Below are 20,262 nucleotides of genomic sequence, written 5' to 3'. Positions count from 1 at the left end.
CACTGGGCATATAGGGGACAGACCCACAGTAAAGCCTGTCAGAGAAACACAGAGAGAGTTTGCCAGCTCACAACCCAGCGCTTATCCCGGTTCTGAAAACCTTTATACAAAGCCTCAGACCTGTTAGCGCTTTTATAAATACATATATATAGCTCCAAAATAACTGTGCCCCCCCCCTGCTTTGCACCCTGTTACTTGATACAGCAGTGTAGAGGAAGCATCAGCATCTCTGCAGCTCTGTGAAGAGAAAATGGCGCTGATGAGAGCTGTGAGGGCTAAGCCCCGCCCCCGTAATGGCGCGCTTCAGCCCCTCTATTTTTTAGAATATTTATAATGGCGGGGCTTCGGATTTAGTGCCTTGGCACTTAAAAACCACTTTGCCAGTCTTATATGAGGTTTTTAATGCTGCCCAGGGCGCCCCCCCTTCCCGCGCCCTGCACCCTGTAGTGCCACTGTGTGTGGGAGCATGGCGCGCAGCGCGGCCGCTGTGCGGTACCTCAAAGCCATCACTGAAGTCTTCTGATCTTCTTCTACTCACCTGTCTTCTGACTTCTGGCTCTGCAAGGGGGGTGACGGCAGGCTCTGGGAACGAGCATCTAGGCGTACCTAGCGTTCAGACCCTCAGGAGCTAATGGTGTCCTGTAGCCAAAGAAGCAGAGCCTTGAAACTCACAGAAGTAGGTCTGCTTCTTTCTCCTCAGTCCCACGATGCAGGGAGCCTGTTGCCAGCAGGTCTCCCTGAAAATAATAAACCTAACAAAAGTCTTTTTCAGAGAAACTCAGGAGAGTTCCTCAGTGTGCATCCAGTCTCACTGGGCACAGATTCTAAACTGAGTCTGGAGGAGGGGCATAGAGGGAGGAGCCAGTTCACACCCCTTTGAAAGTCTTAAAGTGCCCATGTTTCCTGCGGATCCCGTCTATACCCCATGGTATAGACGTATGAATAAAAAACATTTATATAATATTACACGTATGACTGTGTACACAATTCTGCTAACAACATTTCCCAGTGCATTCAGCGGTGTATAGGTGATGTAAGGATTGGAGATGGGTGCAATCTAGTACTAGTTCTGGCCAGAGCTGTGTAGTGGCAATTTGGGCTCCTAGCTTGGACACTACTTTCCTTCTAGGATGGGCCAGGAGCACCAGAAAAAAAGCAGTTTATCTCTCAGCCTTGGGGTTGTGACTGCATGGAGCAATAGGAAGACACAAACTTCTGCTATTGGTCTACATATTCACTCACCACCAATTTTCAGCCAAATAATGGACAATTCATTTGTGGGGCACCAAGCTCTGCACGTGCCTAGCTAATGTAGATAGGGCTGGAGCAGTGGTCCAACCCACTGCCATGAACACTGGGCATGCTCAGTAGCTATGAGAAAACTCAGGTAATGACATCACTGGAGGGAGGAGCCAGAACCCACACCAACTGTCAGTAACTGTAATATCAGTAGCGGATCTTTCCACGGGTAAGCAGGACTTTTGCCCAGGGCGCCGCCTTCTGGAGGGCGCCATCCGGAGGGCGCCGCACCATGGCAAGATCCGCTACTGCTGTGCCCCCCGCTGTGTCCGCTGTGAAGTGAACTAGACGCGTAGCGTCTATTTTCCCTTCGTGGAGAGGACCTTTACTGTGCGGTGCGCGATGACGTCATCGCGCACCGCACAGCATTTCAACGGTGCTACTACTGTACAGGGGGCGTAACTGACCATGCCCCCTGTAAGAAGCCACGCCCCTATTTCCCGCCTGGGGCGCAAAAAGGCCTAGAACCGGCCCTGTGTAATATAGCAGTTACTTAGTAACCTTTAATTTTTTGCTTGTGCATTTCATGAGCATCAATCTAGACTACAGCACAGGTTCTAAAACTCGGTCTTCAGGACCCCACACAGTTCATGTTTTCCAGGTTACCTGTGGATTTTTAAAATGTGACAGTTGGCGATGCACAGTGCACCTGCCGGGTGACCTGGAAAACGTGAACTGTGTGGGGTCCTGAGGACTGGGTTTGAGAACCACTGATCTAGAGAGAACATCCAGGAGGAATTTTTGCTAGATACTTAGTGAAACCATATGGCCTCCTAACAGCCTACATAGCAAATGATGCAAAAGAGATTACATCAACCGCCATTAAAACTCACTCACAATCTAAGTACAGTACATTGGCGTTTCTATAATGGGTGCAACGTGTGCGGTACACACTGGCCCCTGGGTCCACGGGGGCCCCACACTGCACCCATATTTTAATACCCCCCTTTCTGGAGTTCAGCGTCAGGCGCTGCTCTCGTGGCAAAGCTCACAGCCAAAATGGCCGTCCACGCATGTGCAGTAGCCAAATTGGTCTCCGGAACATGACATGCACATGTTTCCGGAGACCTGCACATGCGCAGTAGAGTCCAGCACATTGCCAGAGACTACTGCGGCGTGCAGTGGAGGGGGCCCACCCGGAGGTGCGCACAGGCCCCCTCCTCTGTTAAAGTGCCCCTGGTACAGTATATACCTGTATATATATTTACAGTATACAATCACACTGGCCTAGCATGGGCAGGCCACTAGCCCACCTTCTCCTCTGATTTCCCCAAAAACCGCTATTTAGACTTTTATCGCCAGCCCTTGAAGCATGCACCTGCACTTCCTACGATGTGAAATGTGTGAGCCTGCCACTAGGGGGTACATTTACTAAAGCTTCTAAAACTGAAAAGAGGTGATGTTGCCTATAGTAGTAACCAATCAGATTCTGTCTATCATTTCTCTATTGCATCCTAGAAAATGATAGACAGAATCTTATTGGTTGCTAAAGGCAACATCACCTTTTTTCATTTTTAGAACCTTTAGTAAATTTACCCCCTATGACTGTTAATCTACCCTCACGCTTCCCTGCAAGGTGATTACCAATATCGCCAAACACACAAGACCATGGGGTAAATGTAGGAAGCAGTAATAAGAGTGGAGAAGGGAGCCAGTGGAGAAGTTGCCTATGGCAACTAATCAGCTTTGAGGTAACGTAGAATTTGCATACTATAAAATTATAGAGAGCAGCTGATTGGTTGCCATGGGCAACTTCCCCAATGGCTCACTTCTCCACTTTTATCACTGCTTCATAAATGTATCCCCAAGACCCACAAACACATTTATAACACTTGTAGTGGCTCCTGCTATGCTATGATTCCAACTCTAATGAATGGAGGCAGTGGCAAACGCAGGATTTCTAGAGGGGGGTTTCCAGATGCAATCCAGAATCGCCCACTTGGCGTAACATGGAATACAGTATTAATATTTAACACAATACAGTATATGGATTATAGTGTAGGCTGCATCAAACATATTCAAATAATATAAATAAGAAAAGTAATCAGGAAAAGGTTAAACATACTATAATAAAAAAAATAAAATACATAAACATAATAGAACCAGTACTGCACTTTCTAAGCACACATTCTCCCACCTCATGGTAAGGCTCCTGTCTCTTCTTCCTGGTAGCTACTCTCTGGTCCAGTGCACTAATTGAAGACTCAGATCCACACACACAGCAAACTTGGTAGAAGAAGCTGCTACCACTGGGCATGTGCAGCAGCTCTGCTCTGTACCTTAAACTGCATGATGTTGCGGCAGCTCTAATAATCTGATTATATGCCATTGCTATTGTTGCTATAATTTGCGCCACTTGACAAGAGGAGGGGGTTTCTGGGCAACCAGAAACCCCCCTTGCGTTTTACCTATGGGAGGAGGTACAGTATTGCTGTGTACTATGCCTATACTGGTGTAGTCATGCAAAAATAGAAATAAACTCAAAATAAATGGGAAAAAATAATACATTTCATGCAATAACTCATGGCATAATGTCAGAGGCTCTGCAGTGTATACACTTCATTGAGCCGAGTTATAGACCATCTTACAGTAAGCTTCAGTATAGCTTTGTCATTTAACATTTACATCAATTTATTTAGCACAGAGACACCTGTAACACGTTAAATATATGACACTTTCCATTTAAATAGATTTTGGCTTCTGAGTCAGAATGCCATCCATACCGTACAGAGAAGATATCTGCATTCCATACTCCTCTCCAGCAAATACAGTGTTTGGTAGCATACAATCTTATTCAACTTTATATTCATTAGATGTACATTATATGGGAGAATGCAATTACATTGTTGTTATACTTTTATACATTATTGATTTTTCTCTCCCGTGTGGAGAAGACAGATATGACAGGTAGATTATGTTCACTGTCTAGAAAATGCTTCAGTTGCCATTCATTGTAAGTCTAATGAGATATCTAAATTTATTTTATTACACATAGAGATCTGTACAGCAAGGCTTTTATATTCAGAACCATGCAAAACAGCTCAGGTTTGGGATAAACCTAGAACTCAGACAACTATTTTAAAGGCGCTTTTGTCAAAGATATTATTTTTCACGCGCTCAAAATTCCTGGCTACAGTAAGAATACTGTAAGTTGGCTTCAGTGTTAGGGCCTCTGACCACCATCTTGCAGTTATGGAGACTTGCTCCTTGCAAAGTCTCATTCAGTCATTTCCCACTTATCTCAACTGGGAGTAGTATAGTATGCCGGCATTCGGGCTCCCGGCGACCAGCATACCGATGCCGGAATCCCGATCGCCGGCATACCGACAGCTGGGCGAGTGCAAATGATCCCCTTTGCGGGCACGTGGCGCGCTACGTGTGCCACGCTATCTATTCTCCCTCCAGGGGAGTCGTGGACCCCCAAGAGGGAGCAAAGATGCCGGTATGCCGGCGGTCGGGATTCCGGCGCCGGTATGGTGGTCGCCAGGAGCCAGGCCGCCTGCAACCAGAAGACCACCCATCTCAACTGTCCTCCTCTAATTCTTAAGTCCTGCTACTATGAGCATTTTGATGATCTGATTGGCTACAGTATATGCACATTCTGTTGATTTGATTGGCTATGTGTGAATAGGGTATACTATGATATACCGGCGCCAGGATCCCGATCGCCGGAATGCCGGCAGCGGGGCGAGCGCAAATGAGCCCCTATTCTCCCTCCAGGGGTGTCGCGGACACCCCAAGAGGGAGAATAGTTGTCGGTATCCCGGCGCCTTTTTGCAGAGCGCCAGGATCCCGACAGTCGAGATATTGAGTGCCTCCCGTGTGAATAGTCTGTTGATCTGATTGGCAATGTGTGAACATTCTGACAATCTGAGTTGTCAACTCCTTCAGAGTTGTGAGCAAACCAACAAAGTTAGCAACTGGGCTAAACCATGTTGCACTGCAGGTGGGGCAGATGTAACATGGGCAGAGAGATTTTGATTTGGGTGGGTTATATCTGCCCCACCTGCAGTGCAACATAGTTTTGCCCATTAGTGTGCTGTTTTTGGTTTGCTAAGAACTCGGAATCACCCACAATGTGCAATGTGAAGATACAGAGTTGCAGATCACTCAGTGGATACCCCTTTTGCGTTGCGATTTCTGTTTCTACACCTTGGGTGGTACTGTATCTGCCTACAATACATGTTGTTGTTAGTTTGGGCACTGTTGGATTGCACTGATCCGGCTTTCCTCTCTCTGCCACCATACTCATTTAGCTTCAATTATTTTAAATAAATAGTTAACAGTTTTCTGCCAAAATTCAGGTCTCCGTGTCTTGATTATTATTATTATTATTATTATTATTGTTTGGTATTTATGTGCTATACACAAATGACCAGCTCAGTTGAATGAAGGTTTGGTGACGGAACTCTGTAAAATCTGCATGGGCGCGTAGGTGTATTATTTACGCTTCACCAGACCTATAATATGTAGGGCTGTACTGGTATCCGAATTGCACAAGAGTTTATGTACATCAGTTAAAAAAATTACCTGGGACAGGGCATTATAATGAAACTCAGGCCAAGAACCCTGAGAGCCGCCATGCCCCAGCACCTCAATGTACGTTGCCTTCAGAGCCGGCCCTAACCAATATGATGCCCTAGGCAAGATTTTGTCTGGTGCCCCCTAGCACTGCTACTAGTTCTGCAGGAGATGCCTGGCATGAGTCAGCTGGCAGCTCTGCTAACGTCGGGCGCCTTTTCTTTATAAAAATGCATCTTATTTGCATTACTATGTGGCTAGTATGCACCAGCAGCTTCTGCTGATTAAAATGATATGCAGCATGCCTATATTCTGTGTGCGACTGCGGCTGTATCTGCATACGAAATGCTACATTACAGTGATTTCCAGCAATACACTGTAACGTAGCAATTCATATACAGATACAGCCGCAGTCACACACAGAATATAGGCATGCCGCATATCATTTTAATCAGCAGAAGCTGCTGGTGCCCCTAAGCATACCAAATGCCCTAGGCACTTGCCTAGTTTGCCTATGCCTAAGGCCGGCTCTGGTTGCCTTTAAAAGGAGACTGTGTTCTGCAGCTCCAAGGATCCCATTGCCTGGAACATGTACAACCGATTCCACACATTGTATATAAGTATAGGGAAGGGAAAAAGCTGTGAGATTTTCTCATTTCTTACCTCACGATTATCAGCCACAATAACAAGCTCCACATACTTGGTCATCTTCAAAGTGTCTCTTTTGTGCTGCCAAAACAGATTATATAGAAGTTTAGTACGAGTGTTATAAGCCGCAGCGGTTCATTTCCAGCAGAGGCCCTGGCTCTCCGAGACAGTGTCTCACAATTTGGCCTTCCAAATGTATTTTCTCACATCTTCAATATAAGAGAGCACTTGTTTAGGTAATAGAACCAGAAAGCAGTAAGGCAGGATAGGTGGGCTCCTGATATTGTACGCTCTTATATGGGGCTTTGGGAATTTATGGCAGATTATTATTATCACACTTTCATGAAAACAAATCCGCTGTACCACAACACTTGTGGACGTTACCACTTCTAAACGTAAAGATATGTTGCAATAAAAGTAAAATAACTTATTTTTTTCCCAAAACTCATTAAATCTGAGGTAAAATACAGTTCCATTAATTCCCTTGTTGTGTTCCTAGGAAAAGGTTATGTTTTATTAATAACCTTTTCTTTTTTTAACTAATATTCACAGCTGCACTTGATAATTTTATCAAGGCTAATTTATTCACATTTTTTTTCTAATATCAGGAACTGAAAATTATGTAGTTATAAACCATCTTCATAACTCTGGATGCTGCCTACCCATTGTTCACACAAAGTTGCGGTGGCCATTTTGCTGATATAACCAATATTCAAATGAATGCAGCATCAACAAAGGACTAGGAGATAATTGCCCCAGAGATGTTATTAGCTCCTGATGAAGGGGTATAATAAATATTTTTACTTCCCTAAAAATGATAGCTTCTTCCTTTGGGTGTATTTTAGTAAAATACTGAGTGAACGATAGTGTTTAGAGGCACCATAATAGTTTCTAATAGCCTAAAATTAAGCTGTTTCTAAGGAAGTAGCAGAAAGAAAAAAAAACTTTATTTTTTTCCTGTGACAAATGTGCAAGTTTTAAAGCCGCAATGCTAGTAGTACAGGCTTGGAGGGTTTTAATTTTGCCAAATCACCTTCATTTAAAAAAACAATAAACATTATGTAGAGTAGGTTCCCATTTTAAAACTCAGTGCTGTCACCAAATTCAAGAATATGAATTGGCAATAATAGAGATCCTGGGCCGGATGTAATACTTTTATTATGACCACTATACACTTCTATACTGTTTGTTATGAACCACAGGTAGTGGTTCATTCCTATTTTATGTTTATAGTTCTCTTGCAGGCCAGGATTTCCTTTTGCTCTGGTTTAGAAGATATTTGTTTGCTGTCAGTGGTGAGTCTGTGTAATTGCAGCCTGTTTCCATGTGGTTGGTCTCACCTGTCTGCTAATTGCATCTTGTCAGTTTGGAGTCATGCAACGGGGCAGCTGCACGACATAATTAATTAGGCCTCTCTGTTATATGCTGGCTGAGTGCAATTCACAGACGCTAGTGATATTTCTAGGTTTCCAGTCTTCCAGAGTGCTTGAGTTCTGAGCTTGTTCCTGCCAGTTCCTGAGCTCCTGTCTAGCAGTGTCTGTCTAGCTGCTTCCTGTGTCGATTCCTGTGTCAGTCCCTGTGTCGATTCCTGTGTCTGATCCTGTGTCCTGCCGTGAAGCGGTCCTGTCTAGAATTCAGTGTGCAGAATCCAGTCCGGTGTTTAGAATCCAGTCCTGTCTAGAATTCAGTGTGCAGAATCCAGTCCGGTGTTTAGAAATCCAGTCCTGTCTAGAACTCAGAGTGCAGAATCCAATCCGGTATTTAAAAATAAATAAAAAAATCCAGTCTTGTTTTGTCTAGTTTAAAAAATCAGTCTTGTCTAATCTTGCCTTGTCTAATCTTGCCTTGTCTTGTCTTGTCTAGTTTTAAATCCTCCTATGTCTACTATGCAAGCCCTGCAGGCATCTCTCTCAGCCCTGAACTCTGCTTTCAGTGCTTTGAGACCTGAGCGACTAGAAGTTTTGCAGCAATCCTTAAAGCAACTGCAAAACCTTCTGACTAAAATCTTGCTCATCTTGCCAGAAGTCGTTGAGAGTACATCTATCTCTAAAGAGACTATTGTTCACAGTATGGTGACAAGAGAATCCTCTGGTTTAATTGAAGAGAAAAGGTTTAAAAGTTTTCTGCGGCCCAGGCTCTCAGAAGAGGAGCGTCTGCGTCGCAGAAACTTAAACTTATGCCTATATTGTGGGGGTTTAGGCCATACTTGCCTACCCTCCCGGAATGGCCGGGAGGCTCCCAAAAAACGGGTGACCCCCCGCCCCCCCGGAAGAGCAGGCAAGTCTCCCGATTTACGAGGGTCACCCCCTGCCTGCCGCCCACTTAACGAGTAAAGTGGGCGGTCCGGGCAGGCGATGACGCGATTCTTGTTGAATCGCGTCATCGTAACCACGCCCCCTGCTGTATAATACCGGTAATCGCGGCATTACACCGCGGGGGCGTGGCTTAAATGACACGATCCATAAGCCACGCCCTGTCCCGCCTCCGGCCCGCCCCGTTCCGCCTCCGGCCCGCCCCCTTGCGCGTCACCTGACTGCCAGCCCCCCCTGCTGAGCTGACGGGCTGCTCTCTCCCGGAGAGAGCAGCCCAGAAGTCGGTAAGTATGGTTTAGGCCACTATCTGCAGACCTGTGAGTATGCGCAAGCCAAAGTGTGGTGACAAGTCTTGCCCTCTGGCCAAGCTGAGTCAGGATACAAGACCTACTCCTGTCTCTACTGTGGCAGAGGTACTTGTCACACAACCCACACTAAAAAGCTCTCTGTCCTATAATTGGGGTCCTTGGGCAAGGGAGCCCCATTATAGATTCAGGAATCAAAAGAGAATGTTTCTCTCCTCTCTTGATTTTCCTGTTCAAGCAGAGTTGCACACCCCTGGAGTGGTGCCGATGCCCAGGGTCCTGGAGTGGTGCCTGATGCCCAAGGTCCTGGAGTGGTGCCCGATGCCCAGGGTCCTGGAGTGGTGCTCGATGCCCAGGGTCCTGGAGTGGTGCCCGTTGCCCAGGGTCCTGGAGTGGTGCCCGTTGCCCAGGGTCCTGGAGCGGTACCCGATGCTCTAGGTTATAGAGGGACGTCAAATTTTATAGCTCAGGTGTCCTTACCAGAAGGGGTCTCAGAAGCTGTTACCCCAGGTCGGGACTTGAAAAGCGCAACCCCAGAAAGGGGATCTGAAACCATAGTTCTAGAAGGGAACTCGAGAAGTAAAACCCCAGAAGGGATCTTTGAAGTAATATCCCCAAGTGGGGTCTCGAGAGACGCAGCCTCAAAGAAGGGTCTAGAGGTCGCTTCCCCAGGAAAGAACTTAAGAGGCGTAGCATTTGTGGAGGTTCTGAAGGTTATAGCTTCAGCAAAAGTCCCGGAAGTCATAGTCCCGGGAGAAGTTTCGATAATTATCGAGTCAGAGAGGGAGGCCAATGGCTCAGTCCCAGTGAGGGAAGCAGATGGCTCGGTCCCAGTGAGGGAGGCCGATGGCTCGGTCCCAGTGGGGGAGGCCGACGGCTCGGTTGTAGTAAAAGAATCCGAGGTGCTGACCCCAGCGGGGTTCCCGAAGGTCACTGCCCCGGGTGGGGTTCAGAAAGTCACTACCCCGGGTGGGGTTCAGAAAGTTACTGCCCCGGGTGGTGTTCAGAAAGTTACTGCCCCGGGTGGGGTTCAGAAAGTCACTGCCTCGGGTGGGGTTCAGAAAGTCACTGCCCCAGGTGGGGTTCAGAGAGTCTCAGCCTCGAGTAAGGTCAATAGTGACCAGGTTCTAGCAAAGCACTCTAGTCAGTCAGATGGGAAGGAAACAGATCCTGACTCTGTTGATATCTCAACATCCATAATCTTTGATGGGGACTTAGTCCAATTTCTGGCGCTTTACAAACACTATTACATCATTATGTTGTCTAGACCATTTCTGGGCATCACTTCAGAGAACCTAGTGCTCTATCTGATATATTCCTTTAGAGGAGAGCCTTTTGAGTGGGCGACCAGCCTAATGAAAGCTGAAGATCCCATTCTTCAGGATCCCCCAGCATTCAGTGATGCAGTTATTAAAAGATATGGTTCCAAAGAAATTGGTTCAGGTTCCTCTAAGTCACCCGTCTTGTCTGCTGAGAGTCCACCAAATACTGTAAACTCGGCACAAGAGTCCCAGCCCGTTGTTTTGACTGCAGGATGTGCTTTTCTGTCTTCTTCTTCTAATAGGAGTACTTTGCCTGAAAGTTCAGTTCCCAAGGGTAAGAAACCCATTTCTGATTTGAACGCAGCCTTGCTGGGTGGTACCATCAGTCCAGACAATGTTTGGGGAATTACCTTGGTCAGACCTAAAGAGCTTTGTAAAAAGAAGAAGAAGAAAAATAAATAATTTTTGACTCTTGCCTTGATAAAAAAAAGAAGAAAAAAAAAAAGATTTTTTTTCCCCTTGTCTTGTGTCCAGTGGCCACCGTCAAGGGGAGGGCACTGTTACAAGCTGTTGTTACAGCTTGTTTCTGTTTTCTTGTCTGTTAGACCAGTGTGTCAGTTTTTTTTTGTATCCCTTGTTTTGGATAGTCTGAATTTTGGGGTCCTTTGACCCCTCCTCAAGGGGGGGTAATGTTATGAGCCACGGCTGTGGCTCATTCCTATGTTTCATTTCGGTCATGTATTTTATGTTATACTTCTGTTTATGTTCCCCGTGGGTGTCATGGAATGCTCGGAGCTCACCCTTAAGGAGAGGATACTGTTATGAACCACAGGTAGTGGTTCATTCCTATTTTATGTTTATAGTTCTCTTGCAGGCCAGGATTTCCTTTTGCTCTGGTTTAGAAGATATTTGTTTGCTGTCAGTGGTGAGTCTGTGTAATTGCAGCCTGTTTCCATGTGGTTGGTCTCACCTGTCTGCTAATTGCATCTTGTCAGTTTGGAGTCATGCAACGGGGCAGCTGCACGACATAATTAATTAGGCCTCTCTGTTATATGCTGGCTGAGTGCAATTCACAGACGCTGGTGATATTTCTAGGTTTCCAGTCTTCCAGAGTGCTTGAGTTCTGAGCTTGTTCCTGCCAGTTCCTGAGCTCCTGTCTAGCAGTGTCTGTCTAGCTGCTTCCTGTGTCGAATCCTGTGTCAGTCCCTGTGTCGATTCCTGTGTCTGATCCCGTGTCCTGCCGTGAAGCGTTCCTGTCCAGAAGTCCTGTGGCTTTGCCTATGCCTGGTCGAGTTTCTGGCTTCTTGGTGTCCACCGGTCTGTCGTTTGGGATTCTGCCTGTCCTCCAGTTCTGAGAGTCTGTGTCGGCAGCATTGGGGGTTCCTGTCCGTTTGCCAGTATTTGTACCGGTTCCGTGAGTAACGGCTTTGCCGCGTCCGTCGGCCTAGGCCGCTGTATTCCTTGGTTGTATCTGTCACTGGTGTTTTGCAGAGGGTTCTGCTTATGCTGTCACCGCCGGTACACAAAAGTATTGTGTCGGCGTGTGGTCAGCATTTCCTTTGTTGTTCTTTTCCTTTGGCGGCAAGCCGCACATACATTTAGTTTTAGCCTAGTTAGTAGCCCCTGGCTTTGGTTGTTTCAGTTAGAGGGCCCCTTGTTATTACCCTGTCTCAGTTCACGCTTGGTCTCTCTTTAAGACCTGAGGGGGCATCGGAGTTGGGCAGACCTAATCCGCCCTTCAAACGCGGCTGCCATGGGCCCAAGAAACCATAGTCCTGCAAGCGTGAATTGACAACACGGGTAAAACAACGGAGGTAGGGTGCCAGGGGCTATTCCCGTTACATTTCACCAAATCCAGTATTACGTCCTGGTGCTCTGGACTCACTTCATAACATCTCCCTTGTTCTGAGCACCAGGAACCTAACACTGTTATCCTATATTTGTTTTTTTTTACAGGGGAATATTCCCCTACACTTTTAACTGGTTTTGCCAGCAAGAATTATTGCGTGATTCGTACATTTTTGCAATTGAATAGGTCGAAAATAGGAGTGCGCATACTGGTGAAAAGATGCATTTTCGTGCAATATGGGCAAAAAGCTTACGTTAAATTACAGCGCTTTTGCGGACAATTGAATTCCAACCTAAATCTATTTTTTTATCAACTGAGGGGGACATTTACTAAGCAGTGATAATAGCTGAGCAGTGAGCCAGTGGAGAAGTTGTTCAACTGAGGGGGACATTTACTAAGCAGTGATAATAGCTGAGCAGTGAGCCAGTGGAGAAGTTGTCCATGGCAACCAATCAGCACTGAAGTAACATCTATAATTTGCATACTATAAAATGATAGAGAGCTGCTGATTGGTTGATTGGGCAACTTCTCCACTGGCTCACTTCTCCGCTCTTATCACTGCTTAGTAAATGTCCCCATGAGTCATTTAAGTGTAAGGCACCTCACGACCTAAATCAGCGATGAAACTATGCACCCCCTGACAGACCCAGTTGCGTGTTACAATGATGTATGTGGTTTTATACTTCCCTTGCTCCCAAGCCCGAAGCCACCGTGGTGTTGCAGCAATCTCTGCAATATTAGTTCAGTTCCAAGTAAAAAGGTGAATTGAGGTCTAGGAAATACTGTAGCTTAAAATATGCATGTCGCTGCCCATTAGTATGCTCAGTGCAGGAACACCCAACACGGAACACAAGATCCTCACTCGCTGGGACATAAATGTGCCTTCAATTAAAACCACCCGTCACTCTTTATGGTAAAACAAGCATTAGAGACTTGAGCAAAGAAACAATAAAAGATTGATAATGCTGTTCTTCGTTTACCATCATTGAAAGCTGGAACAGATGATAATAAATCTTCCAAGCTGTTTTTTTTTTTGTCTTCTGCAAATATTCACAGCAATAATGTTTGTTTTTGTTATAGGTCTTCAAAAATTTTTCAAAGATAACATAATATTTTTACTGCACCATTGTTTTTATATGTCCTTTCTACATATCAACCCTTTTATGTGGCAGGCATGCATCAATATTATTGTGATTGTAGGCGGCCCACCCTGTCGCTGTCTGGGATTCTATCAGAACCGTCTGGAATATTTCTTTTTTTTTTTTTATTTTTATTTTTAATGCAGATGTTTTTGGATCAAGGCACAACAAGGTCCCAGGGACAGTGACTGAAAGGAGATTCTCCATGATGTTTTATCGACTTACTTATATCCCCTAACTGATAATAAATAATTTTTCTCTCACTGTGAAGATGCACACACACTTGCTGAGGAAATGACCGACGTGGGCGGAGGGACTTACATGCATGCGTGGTATACAATAATCTCTCAACTTCATGTCCAAAAGACATTGCTTGCGACTCACAATAAGGGCCTGTGCTTGCACACTTGTAAAAAGGTTTCTAACACTACGGGGTATATTCAATTGAAGTCGGATCCATTCCGACATTCATCTGTCGGAATGGATCCGACCTGGGCTATTCAATGACATCTCAATTCGACTTTGAAAAAAGTCGAATTGAGATGTGGGAGGAGAGACGGGGGAGAGCCGCGGGCAGACGGGGGAGAGCAGCGCTACAGCAGTGGCTATATACCCGTTGTTGCAGCGGTGCTGTCCCCCGTCTCCCTCCCCCACCGTCTCTCTGCCTCTCCCCGTCCCTCCTCTCCCAGTCCCTGCATTACAGCCGCCGCTCATGGCAGCGTCCACCCGGCTCCAGCCGGGTGGACACTGCTGTGAGCGGCGGCTGTGACATCCTCCGGCGCTGCTCTCCCCGTCCCCGGCGCGGATCTCCCCGTCTCCGGCGCTGCTCTCCCCATCTCACTTCGACTTTTTTTTAAAGTCGAATTGAGATGGTCGAAAAGGGGGCCAAAACCTGTTGGCTTTGGCCCCGTTTTCGACACAAGCACGTGGATCGGCAGCTATTCCACCGATCCACGTGCTTTTTTCGACAAGTCGGGTAAGAATGAATAGGTCGGAACCCCTTCCGACCTAAAAAAGTCGAAAACTGACGTCTGTTCGACAGACGGCAGCTTTCAACTTCAATTGAATATATATATATATATATATATATATATATATATACATAATATGTTTCAAATTATATCATCATTTGTGGGATATGAATTTGAAAAAACATACTGCTAATCACTGAATATAAAATTAGGGCTCATAGATGTGAAATGCCGCCGCGTGACTGCATGGGATATATCTAAGCTGAAGAGCAGAGGAGAATTGTTTCTCTACCTGCTCTGATTTAGATACCACCCGTAAGAGAGAGAGGATTTATGGCGCCGCTCATATTATTTGTTAGATGCGTTTAAGTATTGTTCTGTAGCACAATAAAATGTCACATATGATCAGTAAAACTGCCAAGATTACTAGCCCTCACACTGCCGGTGTGCAGCAAAATCAGCAGCTCAAAGGAATCTTGAAAAGGTTGAACAGCCGCAGAGATTGGAGACATGTGGCTGTACAGGTGTCCTGAAACAACTGTGGCGGCTGGTTGAATCTACAGAGCATCCTGGGACTTTAAAGTTCAACGACAGCTAAGAGGGGATAATGCTTAAGTTGATGCTGGGGTCCACATTAGTGCCATGGGGTATAGACGGGTCCACCAAGAGCCATTGGCACTTTAAGAGTTTGAGAGTGCGGGCTGGCTCCTCCCTTTATGCCCCTCCTACCAGACTCGGTTTAGAAAATGTGCCCGGAGGAGCCGGTCACAGCTAGGGGAGCTCTACTGAGCTTTTCTAGTAAAGTTTATTTTTAGAGTTTATTTTTTTACAGGAAGCTGTTGGCAACAGCCTCCCTGAAGCGAGGGACTAAGGGGGGGAGCAGTGTCCGCCCTGCAGGATCTGAGCCACTGTCTCCGCTGACTGGACACTGAGCTCCAGAGGGGTCGGATCGTTCTCCGCCACAGGGGACCGCTCGCCCCAGCAGCATGCCGCCAACCCCTTACAGAGCTGAAGACTGGTGAGTGAGACACCGACCCACCTAGCAAGCGGGGGGCCGGTGTGAAGATGGCGGCAACGGGGAGGGAGCGCAGTATTAACTGTGCTCCTGGGAGGCTCAGAGGCACATGGTGCGGCGCTGTAAGGGGCTCCCTGGGCCAGCGCTTACCCCCACACTGGTCCAGAAGTCTGTAAGGGTCCATACAGTACAGGGCCGGATGTAATAAAGTCCGAGTTGGCCGGAGGTGCGTCTTAGAGATTTTTTAAAGCACCACTCATTTATAAGGCATGATATTGTTTTGTACATGATGGACACTTTAAAAAAAGTCAGTGTTCGGCGGGAACCCCGCACCTACAGCCAACTTGGACTTCCTTACATCTGACCATACATCTGGCCCATAGATGGGACCACATACATTTATAGCAGTTGTATTCTTTCAAATGACTTCAGTTATTGGATCTACATGCGGCCAGAGGCATTGCGTTTGTATCAAAATTCGCAAGTGCATACCGTCTGTGAAATCACCTGATCATTCGCGCAAGCATTTGATATGTGGGTCACGGGTGTGGTATGAGTTGCCGGCGGCCGGGTTCCCGTTCCTCGACCAGCATACCGGCGCCGGGATCCCGACCGTCGGCTTGTCTACAGCAGGGTGAGCGCTAATGAGCCCCTTGCGTGCTCGCTGCGCTCGCCACGCTGCGAGCGCGGTGGTGCGTTACATGCGCCACGTTATCAATTCTCCCTCCAGGGGGGTCGTGAACCCCCAAGACGGAGAAAAGGTGTCGGTATGCCGGGTGTCGGGAATCCGGCGCCGGTATACTGTGCGCTGGGATCCCAGCAACCGATATACTAAATACCACCCGTGGGTCACATGTAGCTGATTTGTGCTGATGATTGCGTGCGTTTATCCATACCGAACACAAGTAGTACAAAGCTTTTCCCAGTTATATCAAGAGACAATTCATTTTAATAAAATTCCTATTGAGATGAATGGGCTATCAACATTAATAGGAGAAAGGGCTGTACAATAATGAATAAATATAAGAAATGTGGTGTATCCAATGAGACATGTTATGGGAAGTGTGGTGTATCCAATGGGACATGTTATGGGAAGCGTGGTGTATCCAATGAGACATATTATGGGAAGCGTGGTGTATCCAATAGGACACGTTATGGGAAGCGTGGTGTATCCAATGGGACATGTTATGGGAAGCATGGTGTATCCAATGGAGCATCTTACGGGAAGCGTGGTGTATCCAATGGGACATGTTATGGGAAGCGGGGTGTATCAAATGGGACATGTTAAGGGAAGCGTGGCGTATCCAATGGGACATGTTATGGGAAGCATGGTGTATCCAATGGGACATGTTATGGGAAGCGTGGTGTATCCAATGGGACATGTTATGGGAAGCATGGTGTATCCAATGGGACATGTTATGGGAAGCATGGTGTATCCAATGGGACATGTTATGGGAAGTGTGTTGTATCCAATGGGACATCTTATGGGAAGCATGGTGTATCCAATGGGACACGTTATGAGAAGCATGGTGTATCCAATGGGTCATGTTATGGGAAGCGTGGTGTATCCAATGGGACATGTTATGGGAAGCGTGGTGTATCCAATGGGACATGTTATGGGAAGCATGGTGTATCCAATGGGACATGTTATGGGAAGCATGGTGTATCCAATGGGACATGTTATGGGAAGCGAGGTGTATCCAATGGGACATGTTATGAGAAGCGTGGTGTATCCAATGGTGCATGTTATTGGAAGCATGGTGTATCCAATGGGACACATTATGGGAAGCGTGGTGTATCCAATGGGACATGTTATGGGAAGCATGGTGTATCCAATGGAGCATCTTACGGGAAGCGTGGTGTATCCAATGGGACATGTTATCGGGAGTGTAGTGTATTCAATGGGACATGTTAAGGGAAGCGTGGCATATCCAATGGGTCATGTTATGGGAAGCGTGGTGTATCCAATGGGACATGTTATGGGAAGCGTGGTGTATCCAATGGGACATGTTATGGGAAGCATGGTGTATCCAATGGGACATGTTATGGGAAGCGTGGTGTATCCAATGGGACATGTTATGGGAAGCGTGTTGTATCCAATGGGACATCTTATGGGAAGCAGGGTGTATCCAATGGGTCATGTTATGGGAAGTCTGGTGTATCCAATGGGACATGTTATGGGAAGCGTGGTGTATCCAATGGGACATGTTATGAGAAGCGTGGTGTATCCAATGGGACATGTTATGAGAAGCGTGGTGTATCCAATGGGACATGTTATGGGAAGCATGGTGTATCCAATGGGCCACGTTATGGGAAGCGTGGTGTATCCAATGGGACATGTTATGAGAAGCGTGGTATATCCAATGGGACACGTTATGGGAAGCGTGGTGTATCCAATGGGACATGTTATAGGAAGTGTGGTGTATCCAATGGGGCATGATATGGGAAGCGTGGTGTAGCCAATGTGACATGCAGGCCCGCCATCAAGGGGGGATGGCGGATAATCCAGTCCCGGGCCTGGGGTGAGATGGGGCCCGGGTGGTTGTAGTGTGGATCAAGGGGCCAGGTCAGCTGCCTGCCTGCGCATCGGCAGGCAGCCACAGAAGAACAGAGACAGAGGCTGAACCACGGCCAGCGGTCATATTCTTAATACAGAGCCAGCATGAGCCAATCGGAGCTCACGTACCGGCAGCCAATCAGGAGCTGCCAAATGGACCGGCAACCAATCAGGGGCTACCATTCGGCAGCTCCTGATTGTCTGCCGGTCCGTGAGCTCCGACTGGCTGTATCCAATGGGACATGTTATGAGAAGCGTGGTGTATCCAATGGGACATGTTATGGGAAGCGTGGTGTATCCAATGGGTCATGTTATGGGAAGCGTGGTGTATCCAATGGGTCATGTTATGGGAAGCGTGGTGTATCCAATGGGTCATGTTATGGGAAGCGTGGTGTATCCAATGGGACATGTTATGGGAAGCATGGTATATCCAATGGGACATGTTATGGGAAGCTTGGTGTAGCCAATGGAAGATATTCTATATTTTTAACCCAACGGTAACTTCCAGTTCACAGACAAAATAAAAAACAAACAGAAAAAATAGTGAAAACTGCTATGACAGGAGCCCTGTCTTAAAATGGATGAATGCTTTCCATGCTAGCTATGATATGATTGGCTGGCAGTACTGGGGCGCCTCGGGGACTCCCCGTTTTTATCACAAATCAATATTTATTATTGTGAGGGGGGAAACATTTTTTACTAATGTCCCAGAGCTTCATTCAAGTATAATTTTCCATTTCTTTCTACATTTAGTGTACAACACAATTGAAAATAATGGCCCATTGGAATGAATGAGACTATAGAATGAATTAACCTTTTTTAAATGAATGGGAAAAATCCAGCACAGCACTGGTGTAACCACTCTTGTTGGGTAGTTACACAAGGTGCTCCCATAGAGATTAATGACATTTCTGAAGTGGCATTTACTGAACACACTGAAACAGAGATAGCATAATCCAAGATATCTCACCACAACACATACGTACATAATGCAAGTATGAATGCAAAGCTATATGAAAACAAGGAATATATAACACATACATATTTACATAATATACAGCTGCATGCAGGGGCATCATTTAAACACCAGTGGGCAGGGGTAGGGGGTGATTCAATTCGGCAGAAGGTCCCGTTGAAGCCTCATGTGCCACACAATGCTCCGGAATCTGCCATTTAATCTTTCAGTCTTCCCTAGATCTCCGCCACACATTTACATCATCAGGCAACGTTGTTTATATTCATCTGCCTGACACAAGGCTGTTCTCTGAATAAAATTATATCCATCGCATGTGACCTTCAAACACGATGAAAACAAACAACTCTGTCTCCTTATTGGAAAATATGTCTGAGACGCATAAATTGAGGCTAGATGGAAAAAGCAATGTATTGTGTAAAACTTGTAGGAGGCCACAAACAGACCAACAGTCATCTGGAGGTAGGAAGCTATGGCCTAGATTTATCAAGCCTTGGAGATAAATTGCATGGTGATAAAGTACCATCCAATCAGCTCCCAACCGCCATGTTACAAGCTGGGTTTGAAAAATGACAGTTAGGAGCTGATTGGTTGGTAATTTAGCACCGTGCAATTTATCACTCTCTATAGAGTGAGAGTTTCAGAGAGTGAGAGATTTGGCAAGGTTTTTCAGTTTTTTTTTAAAGTGGCAATCATTTACACTGCAAAACCAGTGATCTTGCTGTGTAAATGATTGCCACTTTTAAAAAAACTGCAAAACCTTACCAAATCTCTCACTTTCTGAAACTCTCACTCTATTACATTTGGCCCAATATGTTAGACAGGCATTAGGTCGACAGGGTCAAAAGGTCTACAGGGTCAAAAGGTAGACAGTACAAAAGGTCGACACAAGAAAAGGTAGACACCATGGGTGTTATTCCGAGTTGATCGCTCGCTAGCTACTTTTTGCAGCCATGTAAACGCATAGTCGCCGTCCACAGCGGAGTGTATTTTAGCTTTGCAAGTGTGCGAACGCCTGTGCAGCCGAGCGGTACAAAAATAGTTTGTGCAGTTTCTGAGTAGGTCTGAACTTACTCAGCCGCTGCGATCACTTCAGCCTGTTCTTGCCCGGAATTGACGTCAGACACCCACTCTGCAAACGCCTGGACACGCCTGCATTTTTCCAAACACTCCCTGAAAACGGTCAGTTGACACCCACAAACGCCCTCTTCCTGTCAATCTCCTTGCGATCGGCTGTGCGAATGGATTCTTCGCTTAATCCATCGCCCCAGCAACGATCCGCTTTGTACCCGTACAACGCGCCTGCATATTGCGGTGCATACGCATGCGCAGTAGTGACCTAATTGCTGCGCTGTGAAAGACGGCAGCGTGCGATCAGGTCGGAATGACCCCCCATGTTTTTTGACCCCCA

At 46.4% G+C, this 20,262-nt stretch overlaps 1 protein-coding gene across 1 annotated transcript in view; it reads right to left on the bottom strand.

Annotated features, from left to right (window-relative positions):
• Positions 1–20,262, bottom strand: part of ADAM12 (ADAM metallopeptidase domain 12) — a 925,560-nt gene that overhangs the window by 381,031 nt on the left and 524,267 nt on the right. Inside the window, exon 7 of the mRNA XM_063962227.1 lies at positions 6,484–6,549. Coding sequence (XP_063818297.1) covers positions 6,484–6,549 — 66 coding nt within the window. The remainder of the gene's footprint in view (positions 1–6,483; positions 6,550–20,262) is intronic.

This window comes from Pseudophryne corroboree, chromosome 3, assembly GCF_028390025.1.
Source record: "Pseudophryne corroboree isolate aPseCor3 chromosome 3, aPseCor3.hap2, whole genome shotgun sequence".
Taxonomy (NCBI): domain Eukaryota; kingdom Metazoa; phylum Chordata; class Amphibia; order Anura; family Myobatrachidae; genus Pseudophryne; species Pseudophryne corroboree.
This window is presented reverse-complemented; position numbering and strand designations above follow the sequence as displayed.